A 14,141-nucleotide genomic window follows, 5' to 3' on the forward strand; every position below is an offset into this window, starting at 1 on the left:
ACATAATTGAAATTATATTTTATTGACCAAATTTTAAACTTTATTTGTTAAAAGAATTCCAAGAACTAACTACTTTTCAAAACCATGAATAAATTTAAGATAATGATGACGGCAAAAGGATTATAAACTCAACACATGCATGTAAGATTAGATAGTAAAAACAAATAATAGACTAGGAATTGAGAGTAAACAATTTTGATGAAGTAACTAACAATAAACAACTTTCATCCAAGGATCAATCATTAGATAACCTAAGTCAAATAGAATAGAAACAATAATTTCTTGAAAACTTGGTTAGGCTTACAAGAATTCAAATGAATGTCTTAAAATGTACGGAGAGTCAAAGATAAATTTCAATACTCGACTTCTTAATTTGTTTATTAGTTGGTTTTGGATGTTTGTGTTACGAAGATTCAGTCATAGATTATTTTATAGTAAAAGATTAGAAACATGTTTTGATGATAACAAAAATTTATAATGATAAGAACAGTCGAAACTAAAAACAAAACAATCTTATGAGCAAAAGAATGCATCAGATGCACAAGATAATATCACAGATAGTGTTAGACAATGGTCATACTGCAACGGAACTCAATGGACCAAACGTTATACTCTAAGACAAAGGCTAACACATAAATAGTCAAAATTAAATGTGTCACACTCTAAGACAAAGCTCAAAGTTGCGAATCATTTTTTAGCCGTTGAGGAGCTTCAACTAATATGGAGGTCTTTCTTTTATCTGATAAACTTGAACATAGATGATGCATTAAATATGTTTCATTCATGAATTAAATGGTTTTTCCTTCTTCAAACAATAGTAGTACATATTTGTCCTTAATTAGAGTCTCTTTACTCGAAATAATGTAAATGATATAATCGGTACAAAACATTTTTTATCAGAAAAAAAAATGAGATCTCCTGAACTTCCTGAAGCTTCTAGTTAAGCCTCTCCTAAAAGTTTCTTGGATTTTTTGGACTTATTTCTTCCTTTCTATAGCTTTTGTCATTTCTGTTGTAACTACTCTTTCTTGTATGTGTATTCTTGAATCCATGATCACATCAAACTTGAAAGTTCCTTGACTAGACGCGTCCTTAATGTTTAGAGTTGACTCCTGATAACTCTCAGATAAATAGTGCCATCATATCACAACTAACATGATTATTTTTATTAGGTGTTTCATAGATAGATGTAGGAAAATTGAAGGGGTCCACCTAAAATTTTCTTAAAAATATTATTTATATTTTACATATTCAGATGATCAAGGCAAGAATTTTCTCTATATAAAGGCAAGAATCAATAGCATAGTCTTATTATACATACATAGCAATAGCTTGTTTTGTGAGATATGGAAGTGAAAGTTGAGATTGTATCTAAGGAGAGAATAAAGCCATCATCTCCAACACCCAATAAGCTTAAACACTTCAAACTCTCCCTTCTGGACCAATTGGCTCCTCCATTTTACGTCCCTGTTCTTCTCTTTTACTCTGCTTCCGATGCCACAGACATCACAACAATATCTCACAACTTGAAGGCTTCTTTATCACAACTCCTCACTCTCTATTACCCCTTTTGCGGAACCCTCAGAGACAACTCAACCGTTGAGTGCAACCATGAGGGCGTTCTTTTCACCCACTCTACACTCCCCATTCATCTCTCAACCATCCTCAAAAACCCTCACCTGCACCGCATCAACCAACTTTTCCCATTGGATCCCTACAACCCTGCCAGGGATACTCTCTTAGAGACCATGGTTGTTCAGTTGAACCAGTTCAGCTGTGGGGGTGTTGCACTTGCCGTCTGCTTCTCCCACAAGATCGCTGACGCTTCCTCTGCAGCATCCTTCCTCACCGCTTGGGCTGCAACCTCAAGGTATTTACATTGGAGAATTCTATATTCACACCAGTATTAGTGCAGCTTAAATACACTTTAACCGTAATGGAAGGTAATTAACCCTATGCTAACCAATTGTGAATATATTTTTTAGAACAAAACCGGTGATCAAACTCCAAACCAGACAATATTATTTGGATTTGAAGTTGGAAGAAGAACTTTTCTAGTATCTTTTAATGTTTATGTGATTAAATTGAACTTTTGCAGAAAGGAAGAGAACATATTGATAGCACCTCAAATGGAAGAAGGGGCACTGGTTTTTCCGCCGAGGAAGATAGAAATGGACATTACTCGTGGCATGGTGGGCCACAAAGACATAGTGACAAAGAGGTTCATGTTCAACAGGACCAACATATCCAGACTGAAGCAAAAAGTGGGGAGCTTGGAGTTCGCCCCCACTAGTGTTGAAGCCGTGACAGCACTCATATGGAAATCATCACTGGAAGCGGCGAAAGCAAGTTCAGAGGAAGGAAAGTTTCCGGCGTCTATGGTATCCCACGCGGTGAACATTCGCAGCAGAATGGCCTCAACTTTGTCGAAGCATTCGATGGGAAATCTGTGGCAACAAGCAGTGTCTCCGTTGGTGGAGGTGGAAGGAGAAGTGGGGTTGCGTGATTTGGGTGAGAGAGTGAGGGAAACGATAAGAAAAGTTGATGGAAATTATGTGAGTAAGCTTCAGGGTGATGAGTTTTATGAGGTGATTGAGGGTTTGAAGGAAGCAAGAAGAATGGCGTCAGAAAAGGGTGTTCCATGTTATAGCTTTAGCAGTTGGGTGAGATTTGGGTTGTATGAGACGGATTTTGGATGGGGAAAACCAAGTTACGTGCGCACCATTGGAGTGCCTATAAAAAACGTGGTAATTTTGATGCCTACAAAGGTTGGAGATGGCATAGAAGCATGGATAACCTTGACTACGAATGACATGTTACATTTTCAGCAAAATCCAGAACTTCTCCACTTTCTATCCTTTGATTCTCCATGAGTTAAATAAGGTGTTCTAGAAAAATATTAGTTTCACAGCTATAGGTAAACACATAAGTTATTTCACATCCAAGTAAAAAGTTATTTACATTTTAGCTGTTCGTATTTTGAATTGTAAAAGGTTAAATAAAGTTGAGGTTACCACTACACTGTTTTTTTTAAGTTTAAAATAAGTTTTTGTGAATAATCGTATTATTAGAAATATTTAAAAGAGTTGTTCAATCTTAAAATGTTAATGGGTTTCATATTTAAAAATTGTTCTGGAAAGTTTATTAGTTTAATATCAATTAAGAATAGATAAAAAAAAAATTAAATGTATTTTATTTTTAATTTTTTAAAAAATAAAATTGTAACAAAATTTTAAATTTTAAACCGGATAATACCAATTTGAGATCAAAACAAAAATAAATGCAGCTGATTTTGGAGCTTTAACAAATAAAAAAATATTTTTAAATTGTTGTTCCTGCTAGGGAGATGGACCTAGAGAACTGTTGAAGTCTTCTTCTCCTTCCTTCGGTCGGTCAGATGACTGGGTAGTGAACTGAGGTTCTCTTCGTCCTCCTGCTTCTCCTTCGGCCCTCGGCCTCGGCTGAACACCGGATGGTGGGGGTACCTGCGAAGGCACTCCGACGCTCAAGTCAGTAAAGCGGGTGGTCAGCTCTCAAAGTGATAAATGACATACCTTACTCCTTGGGATGCGTACTATTTATATTATTCTAGTGGGCCTACCTTGTTGGGCCCATTTATCGAGGTGGACACCTCTTAGGTTTGCATTACCTAATTCTTAATGATAGATTAGCTTCACTGATCTTGGTTTGAGCGTTAACTGTAATAGGGGTCGGTCATCGGCCAAATCATCATGGCATGGGTCGGCCATCGGCCATGTTCCAGTGGTCTCGATCGTCTCGGCCAAGTCTTCTAAGGTCTCGGCCTCTCGGTCGACTCGGCCTCTCGGCCATGTCTTCTAAGGTCTCGGCCCCTCGGGCAAGTCTTCTAAGGTCTCGGCCTCTCGGCCAAGTCTTCTAAGGTCTCGGCCTCTCGGCCAAGTCTTCTCAGGTCTCGGCATCTCGGCCATACCGGTACAATTGTAAACTTGTAAAATTTTCGAAATCTAAAATTCGAAATACTATTATATTTCAAATTTTAAAGTTTAAAATATATTTTAAAATTTAGAAAATGCTTTTTAAATTAAAAAAAATTAAAAACATAATTATATTATAAATTCTAAAATTTAGAATGTATTCGAATTTTAAAGTTTGCAAATTTGAAATAAAAAGAGAGAAAAAGATGTCAATGAAAAAAGAAAAAAAAAAGTGCTATTTTACGTCTTTTATCCTTACCTATCAAATTTGATAAAATTGTCTATCCAAATTTATCCTTAAATAAATGAAGGTTGTCGGTTTGGAGTTTTAGCCAAATTTATCCTTACCTATCAAATTTGATAAAAATAGCATAACATTAAATGAAATTGAAAACATAGCATATAACATTAAATGAAATTGAAAATATCAAGAAGTTGTGGGAATATTTATGTTTTTACATTTACAGTGGTTTAAGTTTTTTTAATTTACCTAAACGACCATATTCTTAAAAAATTACAAAAATTAAAAAATTGTATTTGAGAAATATCACTTTAAAATAAATTTTACTTTTACATTAAAATAAAAGTTATGTTTTGAAAATTTTGACTTTTATATAATTTTATTTTTAGATGAGTTTAATATTATATACATAATTTTTTTGTTTTTAATTTTTTTATAAAAGTCTTGTTTTAATGTATGACTTTTTTAAATCTAAAAATCATAGAATACTGCAAACCTGATTCATACCCAACAGTGCATGTTTCGAGGATGATGTGTTAAGCAGCACATCACCGTTATTGCTCGTAATATTCCATGATTTTTGGATTTGAAAAAAAAACAAGATTGCGTCTTCTAAAAACTAAAATTAAAAATTAAAAAACAAAAATAACATATATAACATTTAACTTCTCTACAAATAAAAAAAAATAGAAAATAGAATTCGTGTTTCTAAATGTACTGGTTGGAACCGGACGATCAACATATCTAAAATATCAGAAAAAGATGAACGAGTCTAAGTAGCAGAAATACTAGGTAATATGTTTTTAGTCATGATTCAAACTCTAATCTGGCCTAATAATAATTAGTCCACAATAAATATATAAATAGTCACAATTTTTTAGAAAAAATGTACGTCATTATTACACATTAATTGCCTTAAGAAATCTCTTTACGGACTCAAACAAGTAGGTAGACAATGGTATGCTAAACTCTCAAGCTTTCTACTTTCACATAATTACAAATTTCCACTGCTGACCATTCTTTATTTCTGAAACATGATGGCAAACACACCACGGCACTGCTGGTCTATGTGGATGACATCGTTCTCATTGGGACTAATCCTATGGAGATTTCTACCATCACCAGTTTGTTACACAATTTTTTCCATATTAAAAATCTTGGTGATTTAACTTATTTTCTTGGTATTGAAGTGGCTCGTAATACCACTGGCATTCACTTGAGCCAATGAAAGTACATTTTGGACCTGCTCAAAGATGTTGGCATGCTGGGATGCGCTTCTGCTCCCACACCAATGCTTCACAATACTAAACTCTCAGCCACAAAAGGCATTCCCCTTGGAGATGCAGAATCCACTGCTTACAGACGACTGATAGAACGTCTCATTTATCTTACCAACACCCGGTCTGACATCTCCTTCTCAGTAAATCACCTCAGTCAATTCGTCTCACACCCAACCAATGAGCATCACCAGGCAACAATGCACATTCTTCGCTACCTTAAAAGAACTTCGAGCACAGGTATATTCTTACACAATAAATCTCTCATTCAATTAAAGGCATATAGTGATTCTGATTGGGCTACATGCCCTGAAACTCGCAAATCCATAACTGGTTTTTCTGTATATTTGGGGGAGTCTCTTATATCTTGGAAGTCCAAGAAGCAACAAACTATATCCAGAAGTTCATCCGAGGCAAAATACCGTGCCCTTGCTATAACCACTTGTGAGATTCAATGGATAACATACATGTTGCATGATTTACACATACATGTTGTCAGGGAGAAATTCAACACACGCCTTTTCAAACTTCTCCCTATTCCTTCCTCATTACAAGCTGCAGACTTCTTCACCAAGCCTTACTACTTCTCAATTTAACATTTTGTTTTCCAAGCTAGGAATGAAAGATATTTATTCCTAGCTTGAGGGGGGCTGTCAAAACTGGGCTTTTGGGGTTTTTGGGCTCTGTTGGACTTTTTTCCCTTTCCAGTTTTACTTTTATGTTTATGCTGTTTGCACCCTTGTATTTAAGATCCCTTTTAGGGTTTTCTTGCACTTATGTGGTTTTACTACTCAATAATATTTTTGTTCAGTTCTCTCATCTTCCATGTTCGTTTTCTTCTCTTACGATTCTGTTCTTCATCAAAGATTCAACATCCTTTATTGCTTCTGTAAATATTACATAGCCTTGCTGGTTTTTCTAAGACACTCCAACACCAACGCACTCAATGTACACCATAATCAATTTATTTTCGTAAGATTAAAATTGAAATTTTGAAACTTAAGGGAATGCAGCTTGAAATCATGGGTTTGCAGGAAGAAAATTCATAATGTCCCTGTTATTTTCGTGTTATTTTTAATTATAATCTCCGAAAGATGAATGACATTAAAATTATGTTTCTCAGGCATAACTTCTGGAACCTTTCATCCAAGACATTTTTTTAATTTCAGATTGGGTAGTATTTTTAAAGTGTGGAATATGGATTTGAACATAACACTGAATCAAAATAATCCAACAGCTGCAAATCGTGATGAATGAAGTGAATATGAATGCCAACGAAATCATAGAATTTGGACAGTTCATGAATCTCATGGTCAGAAAAATGAAGGTGCATGTGGATCAAGTTGAATTTAATTTGTTCATAAACGAGAACAATGCAGAAAAAATGCATGCATGTGTTGGATGGATGGATCTAGAAGCAACGTGAAGCAGAAGAGCAATTGAAAGAAACTGCTCTATAGAAACTTTACCAAACTAATGAAGAATGGTTTATGATGAATATGACAGAATTTGAAAATTTCTTCAAATAGCAAAAACAGAAAATAACAGTGTCTATCTTCACCCATCAAGAAAAATACAGAGGCTTGCCAAAAGGATTCAATATGTATGAAACATGCAAAAAAACAGTAATGTGAACTCTTGCGTTTTCATCTTCTATAGAAATGGACAAGGATAAACATGATGAGGCAAGTGAATAACTCTACAAGTAACAAGCTTCTCTACTTGAGGCTCATAAAACTAATACTGCTTTCTTATCCACGTTTCCAAGCTTTAGATATTTTGGTTTAAAACATTGAACCTTCGGTTTAGTAGAGACTTTTGTCATGCAGATCATGTTAGAAAATACTAACAAATGTTGAAAATTTCACAAAAACCTTGGTATCTAAGAAAATGAGAGCTCTATAGCTCTATCATTAGTTAAGGTCGAAGTGCACGTCCACAACAAATATTAGATAGAAGACTATCATTGGTATATGGTAATATTCCAACATTTTTAAGCTTGGTCACTAGAATAGTCATGGTAAGTGTCAATGATATCTCAAAAAACACAGTTAAATAAATTGTTACAAAGAGGAACAGACAAGGACAATCCAATTGAGAATTTGATATTATTCTCTTCTGAAAAAAAAAATATATCCAGAAGAAAAAGATGGAATAATGAAAAAGTTATTATGCATCTACAAACATGATACTATATTTCAATTGGAGAAAATAAAAGATGAAGCAAATTCAGTATAAATCAGTCAAAAGTTGAGGGCCAAATACACAAGGATGGATCATTCACCACTTATTGAACTAATACTAGGCGTCTCCTCACCGGCAGATTCAGAATCTGTTTCGGGTGCATCAGTAGACTGAACAGAAGTGAGTGGATCTATTGCAGAATTTGAAGTTTTGAAATTGCCTGAATCTGTGACTTTTGTCTCAACTGCAGACTTTGAAATGAGTCCTCGTGCCTCCATAGCTTCACGTGCTGCTTTTTCCTTTGCTCTTTTGGCTCTTTCCAACACATCTTCCTGCATCAGCATTATTATTTTCTAACAGCTAACAGACAGGTATATAATCTACATGGAAAGTGGTAGAAGCTAGAAAGTGGAATGCAAAGGCATTGATCAACTTCAAAATATAAAATCTATGTGTGAGAAGCTAGATAATGCAGGTACTTTATCTATATTAAAAAGGCAGAATCAATACAACAAATAGAGATTTAATATCCTCTAATAATAAAGATATGATACGACAATAAATTAAAATATTCCTGATAATACATATATAATCTAAATATTCTTGATTACAAAAGATCTACACCTTATTTTGTATAATTGTAACACTCCCTTAGTTGGAGCATAATACATATATAATCTAAATATTCTTGATAATAAAGGATCTACATCTTATTTCTATAATTGTAACACTCTCCCTTAGTTGGAGCTTATGATATGATCGATCCTTCGTTCTCTTATCAACTTGGTGTTGGGCAACTATTCACTATAATTGACAAATCTAGCGGTGATGTCTTTAGACTTCAGTTTTTCTCTTATGGAATGCCAATCTACCTCAATATGTTTGGTCCTCTCATAAGAGACAAAATTACAAGCAAAGGGCAATGATTTCTAGTTGTCACATACAAGGCGCATTTGGGATTTTTCTTCAAAATTAAGCTCTATGAGGAATTTCTTTAACCATATAAGCTCACAAGTAACTAACTTCATTGCCCTTTATTTGCTCCTACACTTAAGCTTGACACAACATTTTCTTTCTTACTTTTCCACAATATTAAGTTACTTACAACAAGGACAAAATACCCTGAAGTGGAACACCGCTTGATGACCCTGGTCAGTCAACATCAAAATATCCAATTTCCCTATCCTCTACGAGTGAGGCCTTTTTCTAGGGGCATTCTTAATATAATTTAGGATCCACAAGACTGCATCCCAGTGATCTTGAAAAGGAGAGTTCAAAATTAACTTAATACACTCACTCCAAATGCAATGTTAGATGAGTCATAATAAGGTAATTTAGCTTACCAACTCATCGTCCATATCTCTCAAGGTCATAATATGGTTCTCCTTGGTCAAGTACAAGCTTGACACTCGGATCCACAAACTTACCATTTAAAATCTTGGTTTCTTCTTAAATGTCTAGAGCACATTTCTCTAAGATATGACCAAACCATCCTTGAATTGTGCAACTTCTATACCAAGGAAATAATACATCAAGTGTCCAAGATCTTGTCTAGAATTGTTGAGCAAAATATTGTTTTAGTTGGACAACATACAATTAGGTGGATAAATCCTTGGGACAATGATGGTAAAATAGAGAATGATCAAAATCACTATGTATCATTCGAAATTGTTGGTTGACAGTCTGAAACTGCCTAAACCATGCTCACGATGATTGCTTAAGGCCGTATAGGGACCTATGAAGATGTCATACATATCAAATGACTGCTCCTGAATAACAAATATACTAGACTTCCTCCTCAAGATTACTGCATAGAAGTTGTAATAGAGTCCAGTGACAAGTAGCTATAATAGAGAAAAGAAGACAGATAAATGTCATCTTGGTAACAAAAGTGAAAGTTTTAATGTAATTTTGTACATGATTTGTGTGCACCCTTTGGTAGCCATGCGAAATTTATAATGATCAATTTTACCATCAAGACCTATTTTAAGTGTATAAACACCAACATCCGTGATCAGGGAGATAGTCTCGAGGAAGGATCAGGCATGGCCTACACTATATCATTATGTATCGAAGATAGGTCTCACGCAGGATTGTCAATAAGTAAAGAGCAGCATTGATATACCTAAAGAGGGGCTAGAGAAGCATCCCAAGTCAAAGAAGATTGACAGTTCACTAGAAGGAATGGGTGTATAGTATGGGACAGGCTCAAAGAAAAAGACACCAGAAGAAAAACATCAATACCCTTTTTTGAGAATGATGATATCCCTAGAAAACACATTTGAATGACTGAAGAGATAGTTTATTTCAACCAGGCATGAGACTGTGTACAAAACATGTCATACTAAAAACACATGGAGGAAGACTGTTTAGAGGAGAATGAGGAAAAAAGACAAAGGGTGGTACACCTTATCATTAAAGAGTTATGATGATTTCTAGTTAATGAGATAGCATGTTATTACAAGTTTACAACACTATTCCCCCAAAAACGACGAGGAAGATGATGGTGAAAAAGAAGTATCCAAATAGTTTTAATAGGATGTTTGCCTTTGAGTTTAATTACTCCATTTTGTTGAGTAAGAAGACATGAAGTTTAACAAAGAATACCATTGGTATAGACCTCACCCCCAAATTGATGTACACATCTCATGGGGACAAAAACTAGGTTTGAGTTAGGGGTAGAGAGTGGATTTAATAACACTATGTAGTTGAGCATCAATCTTCATCCATTGTTCACATTCTTTTTTAGGAACAGATTTGGCAAACGATACGGAATTTGAAGCCTAACCCACTTGACCATAACTCGATTTCTGAAGCCCAAGTTGATTAGTTAAACCAGTCTATCTTCTCAATATGAACGATATACCTAGAAAATATGAGATTCTGTTTTGGATGCTGATTAGGTGCTAGAAGACATTGTTGAAATTTGGGAAAAGAATAATAATAATAATAATATAATCATAGGACAGAGAAACACATATCGAACCACTAAACAAAGTTCAGTGGAGCCACAATCACCAGGTTGTGTTTTGGATGGACAAGGCATACACAACAATGGGTGGCCAGAAGGCAGTCACCGCTGCACATGATCCTACACATTAGCAAGGGTGGCAGATCTACATTCAAAAAGGACATGTGTGAGGGTGGGTGCATGAGTGACTTTCCGATTAACACTTGGACAAATGTGTAGATTAGTGTCTGTCCTAACCTAGCGGTCGCTATAAAAGTTATCAGAAGTGTCGCCGAACATAGTGAACTAGGGTCTGCATAAAATAAATCTTCCCAGATACAATGGATCCACTGGGCCAGCACAGTTTTCAAGAGGTTTTGGTACCATGTTAAACTATAGGAAAGTGAAAGACATTGATATTCAACCGTGTTTCTGAGACAATACGAGTGCTTTATTTCTATTGAGTAAAATGAATCAATACAAAAATAGAGAAGATTTGATATCCTCTAATGATAAAAATATGATAATGGGATTAAATAAAAACATTCCTAATAATATACATATAATCTACTTATTCCTGATTATAAAGGATTTGTGCCTTATTTCTATAATTATAACAATTTACAAACCCTCCTACAACATCCCTTCCCGTGCAAGGTGACATTTCTATTATTCCTCCCCTGCCTTTCTTCTCTCTCTTTTCATCATCAGATGCCACATGTCCCTCCCTGTTCTCATCTCATTTCAATCCTCACTCTTGGAGTCTGTTAACCCAACTCACTACTCATTCATCTCCCTTCTTCCTTCTCTGTTCATACCTCTTATTTATGGGCCTGTCATACTTTAATTACAAACGGATACCTTCTGACCAGTTTCAATATGATCAAAGGTCAGAGATTAAAGATTTACAATATACATGAATCTCTTCTCTACGCCTCATGCCCCAAGAGAATTGTGACTTGTTTGATTCTCTTCTCATTTTCTTTGTTAAAAAATAATTTCTAAAACAACTCTACAATACTTCATCAATTTCCCACCCAAAATCTATTAATTTTTTAAAATTGTTTACAGAGTTTTTATAAAAAAATAAGAAAACAACTGGTAATGTTTTTTGCTTCAACTTCTCTGCTCAGGTGCACAGGAGACCAAATTTAAGAAACCCAAAATGTGTTCTAGGAAAAAACACTTCCATATGTGCTCAGGAGACAAATATTCCAAAACAGAAATTTGATTTTGAAAATAGTAAACTCTCCCTCATAATTTCCACTATAAAACCAAAGACTCCTCTATTTCCTTTGTATTATTTGCGTCTTCTCCTCTCCTTACAGAAACTGCCTGAAATTACAACCAATAGAGATTGACCCTTGTTTAAAACCAAAGACTCCTCTATGTTCTTTCCTTTGTATTATTTGTGCCTTCTCCTCTTCTTTCTCAAACTGCCTAAAATTACAACCAATAGAGATTGACCCTTGTTTACGTGGAGTTTACAATCTTAAACATTGTTGCACTTGGAGAAAGGAAAAGAACAGCCTTTCTTGTCCTATTTTATTTAGTTATTCTGTCTTCTTTGTGTTAATTTTTAGAGAATGTAGCAGTGTTGCACATTCTTGGTCTAGAAAGAATACAACATTCTAGTTATTCTATATCACAATGTTTATCAGCATCCCAATTGTTTGGCACTTTCATTTTCCAACTCATCTTCTCAACTCTTCATCAGCATGACTCTAATTCTATAGCTCAACAATATGTCTTCATGTACATAACTATCCTGCTCGGTAAGTAACTTAATCCTGACAGCCCGAAACACCTTGGAGTACAAAAGTGATGACAGACTAAATAAAAAAAATGTATTTTGGTAACAAGTGGAATCTGAAATAAGTTTATTGGGACAATTGACAGTCCTCATTACCTATAATATCATTTTCAAATTGGAAATACAATAACAAACGTTTTCCTGTACTGGAAAATTAAGGTCCAATGAAAGGGCTGAACTATACTCTAAAAGTTTAGTTACAATCAAACATTAATTGTCAGAGCATCCAAAATGTAGAGAGTGCTGGATCATGTTACCACATAAAATCTTTAAGCAGATTATCACTTTCCAATTAATAGACTTACATACAAAATAATAGGAAAGTATTACAATTTACGTTGTCATGAGGTAAACACGATACAGCATATTACATAAATCCAGCACAAGATAATGCCAGTTTAAACAGCTCCATACCTGAAAGTCCTGCACTTGCTTTTGTTGTTCAGCTTGCAATCTACCGACGGTGCTCAAAATCTCACCAACTGTGGATTCAATGCGCTCATTTAGAGCTTCAGCTACTGCTTTTCCCAAGAAAAATGCATCCAGGATACTTCTGTTGCTGCTATCACTGTCACCTGCATAATTCAGTCATTTATTAGCTGGAGAAAGAAAACATAATAAAACACCTAACAGATAGAGAATTTTAAGTGAACTATTTACCAGTATGTAAACATAAACTACAAATTTGAAAAAGTAAATCCTTGAGAATGGATTATCATTAACCCAATATACTATGTGAAACATTACTATTAGTCTAAGGGTCTGTCTGATTCCTATTCTTCAAAATTGTTTTCTATTTTCTAAAATAAAAACTCAAACAAAAAAGTATATTTTGAAAACTGTTTTCAAAAGGAATGCGTTTTTCTAAGTTTTAAAATAAAAAAAACCAAAACATCTTGCTGATTTTGGTTTCTACTTTCAGTTTTCTGATACTCGTTTCTCCTAAAAGTATTGCATCTTCTTACCCGTCTCTTACTATCCACAAAATAGTTTTTGAAAACAGCCTTACGAAAAAATTTATAAAATCTAAAAGGCAAAAAGACAACCAGACACCCTAAATAATGGACATTCTTGTAATTCCTAAGTCCCCACGAATCCAATCCTCAATTCTTAAATGCCTTCAGCATGTGTGAAATCAAAACGAATAAAAAGAAAAGAAAAAACATAATACTGTAACAACATAAGCTACTAGAAACAGCAGAAAGGGTGAATTTTGTTTCAAACAGCAGCAACCCATGAAAACAAAACTTGATATTAAAAAAATAAAAACCCTCTTCACATCATTGAAGAACACATCAGCAACATCACTAGCAGTACAAGAGCGAGAAAGAACAATAATGTACCAGAGCCAGGGCCGCCGGGCAAGATGCTACAGTTGCAGCGAAGTGCAGTGTTTTGAGAACCCCTTTTGCGGGGAAGTTCAATGTGCGAGGATTTGGAAGACGAGGGAACAGAAAAATTGGAAAATAAGGGACAAAAAGAAACATAGGTTTTGGACAACGTTGTAAACGCTGAAGGTGAAAGTACAGTGTTCATCTCTCTCTCTTGCTGTGCCTCTAACCCCACAAGTTGGATTTGTCTAAAAGATCTGAACTGAACTTTCTAAAGGGATCTTATGAAACTGAAAACATTTAATTATGGAAAATTATTCATATTTCGATTCTTCCTGCACTTTCACTTTCACGGGCTACTGCACATGCTTGGATGGTAAAACTCGCAAGCA

General features: G+C 34.8%; 2 protein-coding genes across 2 annotated transcripts; one reads left to right on the forward strand and one right to left on the reverse strand.

Annotated features, from left to right (window-relative positions):
• The first annotated feature begins 1,306 nt into the window (after positions 1 to 1,306).
• Positions 1,307 to 3,659, forward strand: LOC137818257 (stemmadenine O-acetyltransferase). The gene is made up of 2 exons (XM_068621558.2): positions 1,307 to 1,870; positions 2,099 to 3,659. Exons 1-2 carry the CDS (start codon positions 1,347 to 1,349, stop codon positions 2,871 to 2,873), a joined length of 1,299 nt encoding a protein of 432 aa, XP_068477659.2. The 5' UTR covers positions 1,307 to 1,346; the 3' UTR covers positions 2,874 to 3,659.
• A 3,896-nt stretch (positions 3,660 to 7,555) lies between these two features.
• On the reverse strand, positions 7,556 to 14,141 carry LOC137818256 (uncharacterized). Its single transcript, XM_068621557.2, has 3 exons — positions 13,762 to 14,141; positions 12,833 to 12,993; positions 7,556 to 7,987 (listed from the first exon to the last, which is right to left on the reverse strand). Exons 1-3 carry the CDS (start codon positions 13,952 to 13,954, stop codon positions 7,748 to 7,750), a joined length of 594 nt encoding a protein of 197 aa, XP_068477658.1. The 5' UTR covers positions 13,955 to 14,141; the 3' UTR covers positions 7,556 to 7,747.

The sequence above is a fragment of the Phaseolus vulgaris genome, chromosome 10 (genome assembly GCF_051622355.1).
Source record: "Phaseolus vulgaris cultivar YP4 chromosome 10, ASM5162235v1, whole genome shotgun sequence".
NCBI lineage: Eukaryota > Viridiplantae > Streptophyta > Magnoliopsida > Fabales > Fabaceae > Phaseolus > Phaseolus vulgaris.

Bases quoted from the DNA above. Each gene is read 5' to 3' on its own strand.
- LOC137818257 (XM_068621558.2), top strand. From the start codon at position 1,347: ATGGAAGTGAAAGTTGAGATTGTATCTAAGGAGAGAATAAAGCCATCA. The intron at 1,871-2,098 runs GTATTTACATTG...GAACTTTTGCAG, and splicing joins GCTTGGGCTGCAACCTCAAG to AAAGGAAGAGAACATATTGA.
- LOC137818256 (XM_068621557.2), bottom strand. From the start codon at position 13,954: ATGAACACTGTACTTTCACCTTCAGCGTTTACAACGTTGTCCAAAACC. The intron at 12,994-13,761 runs GTACATTATTGT...TGAATTATGCAG, and splicing joins GCCCGGCGGCCCTGGCTCTG to GTGACAGTGATAGCAGCAAC. The intron at 7,988-12,832 runs GTATGGAGCTGT...ATGCTGATGCAG, and splicing joins AGCAAGTGCAGGACTTTCAG to GAAGATGTGTTGGAAAGAGC.